The sequence below is a fragment of the Danio aesculapii genome, chromosome 23, assembly GCF_903798145.1.
Source record: "Danio aesculapii chromosome 23, fDanAes4.1, whole genome shotgun sequence".
Lineage (NCBI taxonomy): Eukaryota > Metazoa > Chordata > Actinopteri > Cypriniformes > Danionidae > Danio > Danio aesculapii.
Window position 1 is genome coordinate 32754631 of NC_079457.1, and position 11658 is coordinate 32766288.

Genomic DNA, 11658 nt, shown 5'->3' on the forward strand with positions numbered 1-11658 from the left:
TGTACATACCTACCTTTCTGTTTCCAAGCTTTGCTATGCTTTGCCATCCCACCCAACAGCTCTGACCCCCGCAGGGGTCTAACCCGAGCTTCGACTCCCGCAGGAGTCACTTCAAGCCCATCCCTGGCCACCCCTTCACAGTCACACCTCCAGTAGGAGCATCCCTGCCCCCTCCTTTCTCCCCACTCTTACTGGAACCCCACCCCCCCATGGCTCTAACCCCCGCAGGGGTTGCTCCGAGCTTCGACTCCCGCAGGAGTCATCACCGCCCCCCAGCCTTTAGGAATGGTATGCACACACGTACGAGCAGGTATATGTGTGTGCATTTGCATGTGTGTGCGAATGTGTGTGCGTGCATGTGCACGCATGCAGGTACATCCCTTCTCCTTTGCTTCCTTCCGGCGTCGAGATCCTCCGCCACCCTCTTTTTATCCATCTCTTTTCAGCGAATTACTTCGCTACTCTTTCTCTTCCCTTAGGCCCTCAATCCTCAGCTCTAACTCCCGCAGGAGTCACTAAAACGAGCTTCGACTCCCGCAGGAGTCTCGCCCCGGCCACCTCCTACAGTAGTCTCCACCGCCCCCTCCCTCCCTAGACTACAGCAGGAGAAATGCCCACATCAGCTCTGACCCCCGCAGGGGTCGCCCCGAGCTTCGACTCCCGCAGGAGTCATTCACTGCCCCTCCCTGGCCCTTACTTATCGATTTTTATATATGTATATATATTTTACATTTATACTCTCCTTTTCTTCTTTCCGGCGTCGAGATCCTCCGCCTGGCAATTATTTGCCCTTTCTCTACTTCCTTACAGCGTTGAGTGCTTTTGCTACCTTTCTACCGCTTCTTTTATCTCCTCCCTTATCTCCTTATCTGTCAATTCCCCCAATAATTTCCTCCTTCCTGCGGCAAATTTTCTCCGCTAACTGTTTTCTTTCAGCATTGATTCCGCTACTTTTTACTTCCGCTTAGGTCCTCAATCCCCAGCTCTAACTCCCGCAGGAGTGACTAAAACGAGCTTCAACTCCCGCAGGAGTTCATGCCCCCCCTGGCCCACCACACACCATCTCATGCAGGAGTCTTCACCGCCCAATACCTTTCCCCACTCCCGCAGGAGCCTGCCCACCCCAGCTCTCACTCCCGCAGGAGTGTATCCAAGCTTGACTCCCTCAGGAGTCAATCCAGCCCTTCCCACGCCTCCGCTTGGACTCACGCAGGAGTCTACTTTCCTCTGCTCCCGCAGGAGCCTCTCTTCCTAAAATATCAATATATCCAGCAGCCGGATATGGCATTGTTACATCTGCATTTTGGGGGGTTCTTAAATACGCGGCTGCTGTCCCGAGCTATATATGGCATTTTGGGGAGTTCTCGAGATCTACCTGAGCTCAAACTCCCTTCTCGCCTTGCAACGGGAGGGAGCCCCGGGCTCGAGGATCTTATGAGCTCAGGGCTCTCTCCCGGGACAGCATGCCAAACAAGCTTATAATTAATCATCAGCTAAGTGTGAACTCTTGAAGTGAAGTTTAGTTATAAACAAGTTTCGAGAGGATCACGTGCTTATGATTGCTAGCGGCTGGATCCGCATTATCCAATTCTCAATGCACCAATCAGACGACTCCTAAGCTACTACAAATACCCTGGGTTACGTACCACCGCTATCTTCGTTTTGAAGAATCCCCCCATCCACCCCTACTCCTCCTTCTTCCTAGATGGGTGACACGGTGGCCCAGTGCTTAGCACTGTTGCCTCACAGCAAGAATGTCTCTGGTTCTAGGCTTTACCAAACCAGCAGACATTTCTGTGCGGAGTTTGCATTTTCTCCCCGTGCTCACGTGGGTTTCCCCCGGGTTTCCCGGTTTCCTCCCACCGTCCAAAAAACATGCAAAATATGTTAATTGACTAATCCAAACCGGCACTATAGACATGCTCCTAGTAAATGGTTATCTCTCAAGAGCAATCACTGGCTGTTCATTGGTTATTACAGCGGAGGAGTTCTCGAGATCTACCTGAGCTCAAACTCCCTTCTCGCCTTGCAACGGGAGGGAGCCCCGGGCTCGAGGATCTTATGAGCTCAGGGCTCTCTCCCGGGACAGCATGCCAAACAAGCTTATAATTAATCATCAGCTAAGTGTGAACTCTTGAAAGCTAATTAAGACTATTCCTGCAATGCAGAATTTGTCACTTTGCAAACTCTTTCATTTCACTCAGTATTTGTTTGCAACTTGTTAAAACATGTTTAATACTGCATCATATGTTGTTAAGAATAAAAAGAATGATAATTTTCACTGTTTTGAGCAGTTTTATATCACTTGCTGTTTTTGGCCTTAGAAAGCTGAAATAAGCTGATTCCTGCAATGCAGAATTTGTCATTTTGCAAACTCTCTCATTTCACTCAGTATTCACTTGCAACTTGTTAAAACGTGTTTAATACTGCATGTTACGTTGTTAAAAACAAAAACAATGTTCATTTTCACTGTTTTGAGAAGTTTTTATCACTTGCTGTTTTTGGTCTAGAAAGCTGAAATAAGCTGAATCCTGCAATGCAGAACTTGTCATTTTGCACACTCTCTCATTTTACTCAGTATTCACTTGCAACTTGTTAAAACATGTTTAATACTGCATATTACGTTGTTAAAAACAAAAACAATGTTCATTTTCACTGATTTAAGCAGTTTTTATCACTTGCTGTTTTTGGCCTTAGAAAGCTGAAATAAGCTGATTCCTGCAATGCAGAATTTGTCATTTTGAAAACTCTCTCATTTCACTCAGTATTCACTTGCAACTTGTTAAAACATGTTTAATACTGCATCATATGTTGTTAAAAACAAAAAGAATGATCATTTTCACTGTTTTGAGCAGTTTTTATCACTTGCTGTTTTTGGCCTTAGAAAGCTGAAATAAGCTGATTCCTGCACAGCAAATTTCTGGAGTTGAAAAATTAGGAGTTAGGCAAAAAAGTGTGAAAGAGTTACTTTTTTGGAGTTTATTTTTAATCCCTAACACACTCGTGTGTTATGGGATACTTTTTGCTGAGTTTTATTTTGGAGTTCATTCGCCGGTGTTCAGGAGCATGCTTTACCGTCACATCTGGAGTTAAATGTTTAGCAAGAGTGCCATTACACCACCCTGCCGAGCAGCACGAGGGAATTGGAGGAATGCTCTTCGCTGTGAGGTAGGTAAAGCGCATTCTTTTACATTTATAAAAATTTATTTCGAAAAGTTCGATATTTTGTGACAGAAAAGCGTTTTGCTCAAGCTGTTTCGTTTTACTGTGTCGTTAATGACAGCATGTGGCGAGATGGCGTCTAACTCAAGTTAGCTTATCCATTTTCTAAACGTGACTGTATTGTGCGCTATTTTAAAAAACTTTTTCGTCGATGTTAAACGAACTAGCTAATCATCTTTACTTTCACCGTGTAAAAATGTGTGTTTTGCTGTCGAGAAGAGTGGCGGATTTAGGCATGGCCAATATGGACGATCGCCCAGGGCGGCACAGGGTGAAGGGGAGAAAAAAAAACGACCATTGAGATACCTTTTACTTTATTCAGTGTTAATCCCAGAATAAAAACGTCAGGGACTATTCACTTTTAGCGTCTTTTGCATGCATAAGCTTGTTACTCTCTGTGCAACGCTGGTGAAATCAAACTGAGGCATGCACGCAGAAAAAGATTCCTGCGCGCCTTTCGTGCTGCTCTGCTCCCGGTTGTTTAGTCACGCCGATAAAATACCCGCGTCTATGTGCTGTGATACCGGAGTAACTGCTGTAACTTTTATGCAGTCGGTACGCAGCGAGTTTTGCAAGTCGACAAAACTAAAGTTTATACGATGATGATTTTATTTTTACTAAGCATGGCTATGAAGCTGAAAGAGGAGGGATAATTAGTCAGCGAGGTAAGACTCATTGGATGAGTCGGGTCAAAGACAACAGATAATTCCATAAAACATGTGTTTTTTTTATCGAATTGCTCGAGCAGATGAAGAAACCTGCTGTTCAGCTTTCAAATAACCTAACGAGGTAACGTTAACGTTAATATCTTTAATCCAGCAATACATGTTAATGTACTTATGTCTGAAAGATTTTATACGTGTAATATTGGTTTTGTAACTAATGTTTTGGATTGTAACATGATTTAGTCGTGAGCATGTAAGTATGCCGTTTTAAGATATATATATAATTATATATATATATATATATATATATATATATATATATATATATATATATATATATATATATATATATATATATATATATATATATATATATATATATATATAATTATTATTATTATTATTATTATCATTATAATTTTTTTTTATTATATTCTTAGTAACATTAGTTGTTAAATGACATTTTATCTCTTTCATTACAGGTCACAATGTTGATAAAAGTGCAGTTTGGAGGCAAGAAGAAATATATTAAACTGGAAGAAGTTTGTTTCTTGGATTTTCTCAGTGCGGGTGAGGTTATTTAGTTAATAAAGAGTAATTATATATAGAGCAATAATAATAATAATAAAAGTAATTTTGAAATGTATTTTATAAATTATACGTTGGTGTTATGATGTAGTCCAGCAGAAGTTTCTGATACCAGAGGATACAACATTGAAAGTCACAGATGACCATGGCGTGGAGGTGGATGAGGATGTATTTCCAGAACTTGCGACAAACAAAGAAATGTGTTTTATCATCCACACTGATGATGGTAGGATTTTTATTTAAAAAAATTTTTTTATACATTTTGAAAGTTTGTGTCATGAGTTAGAGTGAAACTGTGCATTTCAGAACTTCTATTTGCTGAAACATCAAAGGGCTCTACAGACTTCTCAGACCTGACAGAGTTTGGTGCCTCTTCCAATCATACAGAATATGTTACTGTCACTACTTGTGGTAAGTAGGGTTATTTGTAGGCCCACACGGAATCTGTGCGCGCAGAATTCCGCAGATTTTCTGCAGATTTTTAGCCCATCATTAATTCATTAACTCTGATCAGCGAAATATCCACCCTACCACACAACATTAGTTGCTAGATTAGCCTAATTGTCTTATACTGTGTTGTTTTTGTGATTTATCAGATCTGACTGTCCTGCAGCAAGGGGTTGTTCAAGTACCCTCCTCCCCAAGTTTGACTGATACGTTGTCTGTGTCAAGCAGTTTAAGCAGCAGTGATTCTGGATCTCAAATAATTCAACCTGTAATGGACAGAGTCCATGCAAGAAATGTACGTTTCCTTTTTTTGTTGCTTTTTACTTCCATACAGATAGATCTGTAAACTATCTATAACTATGTCCTACTGTAAACATACAGTTAGAAAATAAATGCATTTTAAACTATTAAATATATACTGTTATTAGATAAGTTTTTTTTTTGTTTTGTTTTTAAAACAGGTCTATCTTTGGTTGTTATTTTTCTATATAATATTTTATTTCTTTTAGAATATCAAGCAAATTCTAACTTCAAAGCCTACAGGGCTGACTGTGATTAAAGAGTATGAAGAGACTGGGAGTTTAAAAGATTCCACCAGACGGTTAATGGTGAACATAATTGTAGCTCACATGCGTGAAAAGGAAGGGTAAGAAGTTTAAGAACATATGACTATCCCTTTTTATCAGAAAATGATCTTAAGATGTATGTTTTTCTTTGCAGAAGAGCTGTTAGTAAAGGAGCAAAAGAGTTTCATGCCTTTGGTATTGTGTCACTGTTCCCGACCATGAAAGACCCATACTCTAAGAAAGGATATGTAAGTTTTCCAACCAAACTATAAACATTTTTATGCTTGAGCCTTTGCAATTGTATTATTTTGTCTAACATAATATACTGCTTTTTGTCAGGAACATTTCTATGACATTCAGAGTAACACAGGCTTTCTTGAGTGGCGCATGAAGACCGTGCAGCGTAAATCCAGAACCTCTACCTCACAGAGCAGAGTGGAGCTTAAAGGAGGTCCCACATTATCAAGAACAATTGGAGCTCTACATGACCAGCGAATGGGAGATGAATGCATGGAAGCTATGTCACTCCTCCACCACACAACTGATCATGACACAGTGTTCAAGAAGATGAAAGAAACTTTCCACTACCGTCAACAGATTCTCCATGACCCTCAGCGCTCAGCAAATGTACTACAAATGTTTCCGCGTTTCTTGGATGTCAAAGGACTGGTAAATATTCAATAAAAACATTTTTTTAAATAAAAAAACATTAAGTCACATTAAATGTCTAAACGGTTGTTTTTTATTTTTTTAATTAGATTTTGCAAGACTTCTCATTGATGTTTGGAGCAGAGGTTGCTTCAAGATTCTAGGAAAAATGGAACACCAGTTTAAAAGAAAAAGTCATCCAGGAGGCCAGGAACCTTAAAGAGACTGCTCTGCTAAAACGGCATTTGAAAGCTGCACTGAAGGAGGATTCTGACACAACTGATGATCCAGGTACAGTCATTGTTAAAATAGCAATGACTTTACTTAAAACAGTGTTCTGGTTGAAGGGTTACTCTAAAATTAAGATTTTACCATTAATCACTTACCCCATGTTGTTCCAAACTCGTAAAAAACTATGTTTATCTTCTGAATATAAGAAATATTGGATAAAATTCAGGAGACTTGTGACTGTCCCATTAACTGCCAGCTAAATTTTACTGGCAAGGTTCAGAAAAATATGAAAGACGTTGTCAAATAGTCAATCTGCCATCAGTGCTTCAACTTTAATTTTATGAAGCAAGAAGAATACTTTTGCGTACAAAAAGTGTTATTGACACTTCATATAATTCAGTCTGAACCATTGATTTCAGATGGAATTTTACTTTTCTGGACCTTGATAAGTTTATTACTTGATTTTCAGTTGGTCAGACACAAGCTTCCTGGTTTTCATCCAAATTATTTTCATAATAAGTTGTATTATGAAAATGAACAAAGATTTTATAGGTGTGGAACGACATGTGGTTTAATGATAACATTTTCATTGTGAGATGGAGTAAATTTTAAAGTTTTTGATTATTTACCAAATGGATTTATTCTCCAAATGTCTGCTAAAAACACAACACAGTTGTTTTCTAAAATATATTCTATTACGGAAGATTATCAGTAAATTCATGGTTTGTAAAAGTTGTTCAAAATAAATTATTTCCATTAAAAATGATGAATGTAAAAGTTTCCTTGGCTTTGATATTAACTATTTGAACTTTGTTTGGTCTTTATCACACAACAATTTCCCACTAACAGTTTGTACTTGTAAGTTATTATGACACACTGTTATTAAACTGTTATTATTATTATTATATAACTGTTATTATTAAACAGACTGGTTTGAAACAACTACTGTTATTTTCTGTCTTCAGAATGGGACAGCGACATGGCTTCTCTATTTGTCCTGCTGCATCTTCTTACTCCACAACCAGCTGGAAGAAAGCGGCCTAAGAAGATCAGTGTTGAAGAGGCAACAACTCATCTGGTCAAATTTTATAAGGTTTGCTTAAAAAAAAACACTATTCTAGTTTAAATATTTTATTTGATGCCTAATTTTAAACAAATTGCTAATAAAGGGGTATTTATGTCATTTCAGTCATGCCAAAGCCTTGATGATCATCTCCTGACCACTGAAGGAAACCCTCAGCCGTATCTTCTTGCCTCAGGGACATCAAAAGCACAGGTTTCCACCTTCTACATTGTCATGGACAGAAAAATTCTGCCTTGTCAGTCATGTACATCCTTGGGTGCATTTGACGAGCTGTTCAAATCCCATTTTGTTTTTGGTGTGAAATATGATGATGCTCTGTCCAGCCTGTACACATTTGTGCAGACAACTGTGTACAATATCGATATAGGTACAACTGAGGAAACTCCAAAAGTCAAAGAGCTTAGAGCAAGGCTTCTGAACAAGCACTAATTTAATTTTTTCGACTGAAATGTTAACGTGTTTCCTCTGCACTTCATCATTTGGCTCACCTTTGCTTTTGTTCAGGCACCTCAAACTAATTCATGGAATGTATCCTGGGAAAAATCTAAGACTGAAATGTGGTCAAGCAGGTTGTTGCTTGCAGTTTTCTAGTTATTCTGGGTTTAGGAGACACCTCATTAAGATACATTCTTCAGTTGGCGACAGATTTGACTTTTATCATACCCCTTCCAGTCATGATAGTGAAGAACAAAATTCCCAGTCCTTAAATGATACAATGGCTTCTACTTCATCTCAATGTCAAAGTGTTGAAGCAGTCCCTTCTACTCACAAGAAAGATATGTGTGCATCCATTATAGCAAAGCTTTTGGCAAGTGGTGTTCCAAATACTGTAGTTCTTTCCACAATTGAAAATTTGGAGGAATTTGTGGAAGATTTGCACTCTGATATTAAGGACCATGTTTTAAACCTACTTCCAAGTAACAATACATCAAGACCAGCAATAGAAGAGTTATTTGAAAGTTTGGACAACCCTTTCAGTGAATTGAACTCTGATACCAAATGGAAGAAGTATTTTAGAGAAAAATGGGGAGTAGTAGACCCAGTTGAACTGCATCTTGGTGTTAGGTATGACACCAGACGAAATAATAAAACTGGAAATTATGAACAAGTTCCTGTTAATAATAAATTCATATATATACCAATTTTGAAAACACTTCAGTTCATTTTCAGAAATGAAAAAAATTGTGAGATGATGCAAACATGTACTCAGTCTGACATATATGAAGACTTCTGCGATGGAAGCTATTTCAAAAATCATCCTTTATTTTCAACTAACAAGTTTGCACTCCAAATTCAATTATACTTTGAGTTTGAATGTGCAAATCCTCTTGGCTCCAAAAAAGGGATCCATAAAATTGGATGCCTTTACTTCATTCTTAGAAATCTTGCTCCAAAGGTGAACTCTGCCCTCATGAACATCCACTTGGTGTCTCTGTTCCATGCCCAAGATGTTAAAAAATATGGGATTGATGAAATACTGAAACCCTTAATAAGGGACTTGAAAATATTAGAAACTGTTGGGGTTGCTGTTCCATTTGCTGATCAACCTGTACGTGGCACACTTGCTCTCATTACTGGTGATAATTTAGGCATGCATAGCATTCTTGGGTTCTTGGAATCATTTAGTGCAAATTATTTCTGTCGATTTTGCTTAATTGATAAATCTTCAGCTCAGTTCGTTTTCTCAGAGGATGATCCAAATTTGACTTTACTATCTCCAGTACTGAATGATCAGCATTTTGCCAGTTTGGAAGATGATCCAACACTGACTTCCTCTTTTGGCATCAAGAGGAAAAGCATACTCAATACTTTGCAGTATTTTAATACGGGAGAAAACTATGCTGTTGATATCATGCATGACATTTTGGAAGGGGTTGGTCAATACGAGATTAAATTACTTTTTGAATATCTAATTCAACATTTCATCTCTAAAGAAAGCTTGTTGAACAGGATTTATGCTTTTAATTATGGCTATATGGAAACTAAAAACAAACCCACGATTATTAACCTTGACTGCGGAGGACATGGAATAGGCTTAAATGCATCGCAAACACTGTGTTTAATTACAAACATACCTTTGATATTTGGTGACCTGGTACCAGAGGATGATTTGCACTGGCACTTGTTACTTTTGTTGTTGAACATCATAAACATTGTTTTTTCTTACTCAATTACTGAGGGGATGACAGTTTATTTGAAGCATCTTATTATTGAACATCATAAACTCTTTAAGGAACTGTACCCATCAAACAACTTGCTTCCAAAACACCATTTTATGGTGCATTACCCAAGGTGTATTAGAAAGGTTGGGCCACTCATTCATATCTGGACCATGAGATTTGAGGCGAAACACAAATTTTTTAAAGATTCTGTGAAGAACTTCAAAAATTTGACCATTTCGCTTGCAAATAAACACCAGTTTGCAGTAGCATATCATTGGGAATGCTTGTCTTTAAAGACAGTTGAATCTGGTCCAGTCAAAATTAGTTCACTTGACACACTTGAATTTTCAGAAGATGTAAGTTCTACTCTCCAAGTTGATTCACAAGCCACTGTCAATCTCACAAAGTGGGTAAGATGTTGTGGTGTTGAGTATCGTGTTGGACTCTTTGTTTGCACAGGTACAAATGAAAACGTGCCACTTTTCAGTAAAATAACCTCAATCATTTTACATAATGGTAAAGTGTTTTTTGTTTTGATTGAGCATGAAACATGTTTCCATGATCACTTCCATGCTTTTCAAGTGAGTGAAAACCTTCCAAGAAAGGTACTTGTTGTAGAAAGTGAAAGATTAAGACATTTCAAATCTTTTGATTCCCAGATGTCATATGGTTGTGATTCACAATTTTATGTTTTGTCAGAGAGTTGTATTATATGATTTGTTATTGAAATGAGTTCACTGTGAAGTTCTTGTTACTTCATCTGATGTATATGTCTCTACCTCAGGCTACACAATCCTGTAGAATTTTGTTTTTATATAATTCTGCAAACTTGATTTTATAAAATGCAGTGATGTGCTGACAGGGTTTTATACATGTTTACTTCTTAGTTTTTACTCTGTTAGCTGCCAACATTTAATGTATTGCTATTAGATTGTATTTTATAATGCTAATTAATTTCAAAGTTTGTCCATGCATGTAACTTTTAAAACTAATGTATGGGTTTGTTTAAATAAAAGCTTTAAGTAAAGAGTATGGCATTCAGTGTCATCATTTTCACATAAAAATATATATTGTGTGAAGTACATTTAACTCTAAAAAAGTGTTGATTTTTAACACTATTAAGGAGTTTATATTTTACAAGTACTCTCTGTAGGAGTATTATTTTAACTCCAAAAAGAGTTAAATTTTAACAAAAAAAAAATGTTAAAATTTAACTAAAAAAATTTAGTTACTTTAACTCTGTACAAGAGTTAATTCGATGGTCACGCATGTACACTCAGATTGAGTTGATTTTAACTCCTAGGGAGTTTATTCCAAAGACCAAAATTTGCTGTGTGCAATGCAGAATTTGTCATTTTGCAAACTCTCACATTTCACTCAGTATTCACTTGCAACTTGTTAAAACGTGTTTAATACTGCATATTACGTTGTTTAAAACAAAAACAATGTTCATTTTCACTGTTTTGAGCAGTTTTTATCACATGCTGTTTTTGGCCTTAGAAAGCTGAAATAAGCTGATTCTTGCAATGCAGAATTTGTCATTTTGCAAACTCTCTCATTTCACTCAGTATTCACTTGCAACTTATTAAAACATGTTTAATACTGCATCATATGTTATTAAAAACAAAAACTATGTTCATTTTCACTGTTTTGAGCAGTTTTTATCACTTGCTGTTTTTGGCCTTAGAAAGCTGAAATAAGCTGATTCCTGCAATGCAGAATTTTTTCATTTTGCAAACTCTCACATTTCACTCAGTATTCACTTGCAACTTGTTAAAACATGTTTAATATTGCATATTATGTTGTTAAAAACAAAAACAATGTTCATTTTCACTGTTTTAAGCACTTTTTATCACTTGCTGTTTTTGGCCTTTGAAAGCTGAAATAAGCTGATTCCTGCAATGCAGAATTTGTCATTTTGAAAACTCTCTCATTTCACTCAGTATTCACTTGCAACTTGTTAAAACATGTTTAATACTGCATATTCTGTTGTTAAAAACAAAAACAATGTTCATTTTCACTGTTTTGAGCAGTTTTTATCACTT

General features: G+C 37.3%; 2 protein-coding genes across 2 annotated transcripts; both read left to right on the forward strand.

Moving 5' to 3' along the window:
* The first annotated feature begins 3009 nt into the window (after nt 1-3009).
* LOC130217549 (uncharacterized) lies at nt 3010-7880 on the forward strand. Its single transcript, XM_056449662.1, has 11 exons — nt 3010-3168; nt 4370-4457; nt 4567-4701; nt 4782-4886; nt 5072-5217; nt 5432-5568; nt 5643-5736; nt 5828-6157; nt 6301-6427; nt 7333-7460; nt 7557-7880. Exons 1-11 carry the CDS (start codon nt 3094-3096, stop codon nt 7878-7880), a joined length of 1689 nt encoding a protein of 562 aa, XP_056305637.1. The 5' UTR covers nt 3010-3093.
* On the forward strand, nt 5946-10455 carry LOC130217424 (uncharacterized). The gene is made up of 4 exons (XM_056449531.1): nt 5946-6157; nt 6247-6427; nt 7333-7460; nt 7557-10455. The coding sequence occupies exon 4, from the start codon at nt 7900-7902 to the stop codon at nt 10327-10329; it is 2430 nt and encodes an 809-aa protein (XP_056305506.1). The 5' UTR covers nt 5946-6157; nt 6247-6427; nt 7333-7460; nt 7557-7899; the 3' UTR covers nt 10330-10455.
* The last annotated feature ends 1203 nt before the right edge of the window (nt 10456-11658 follow it).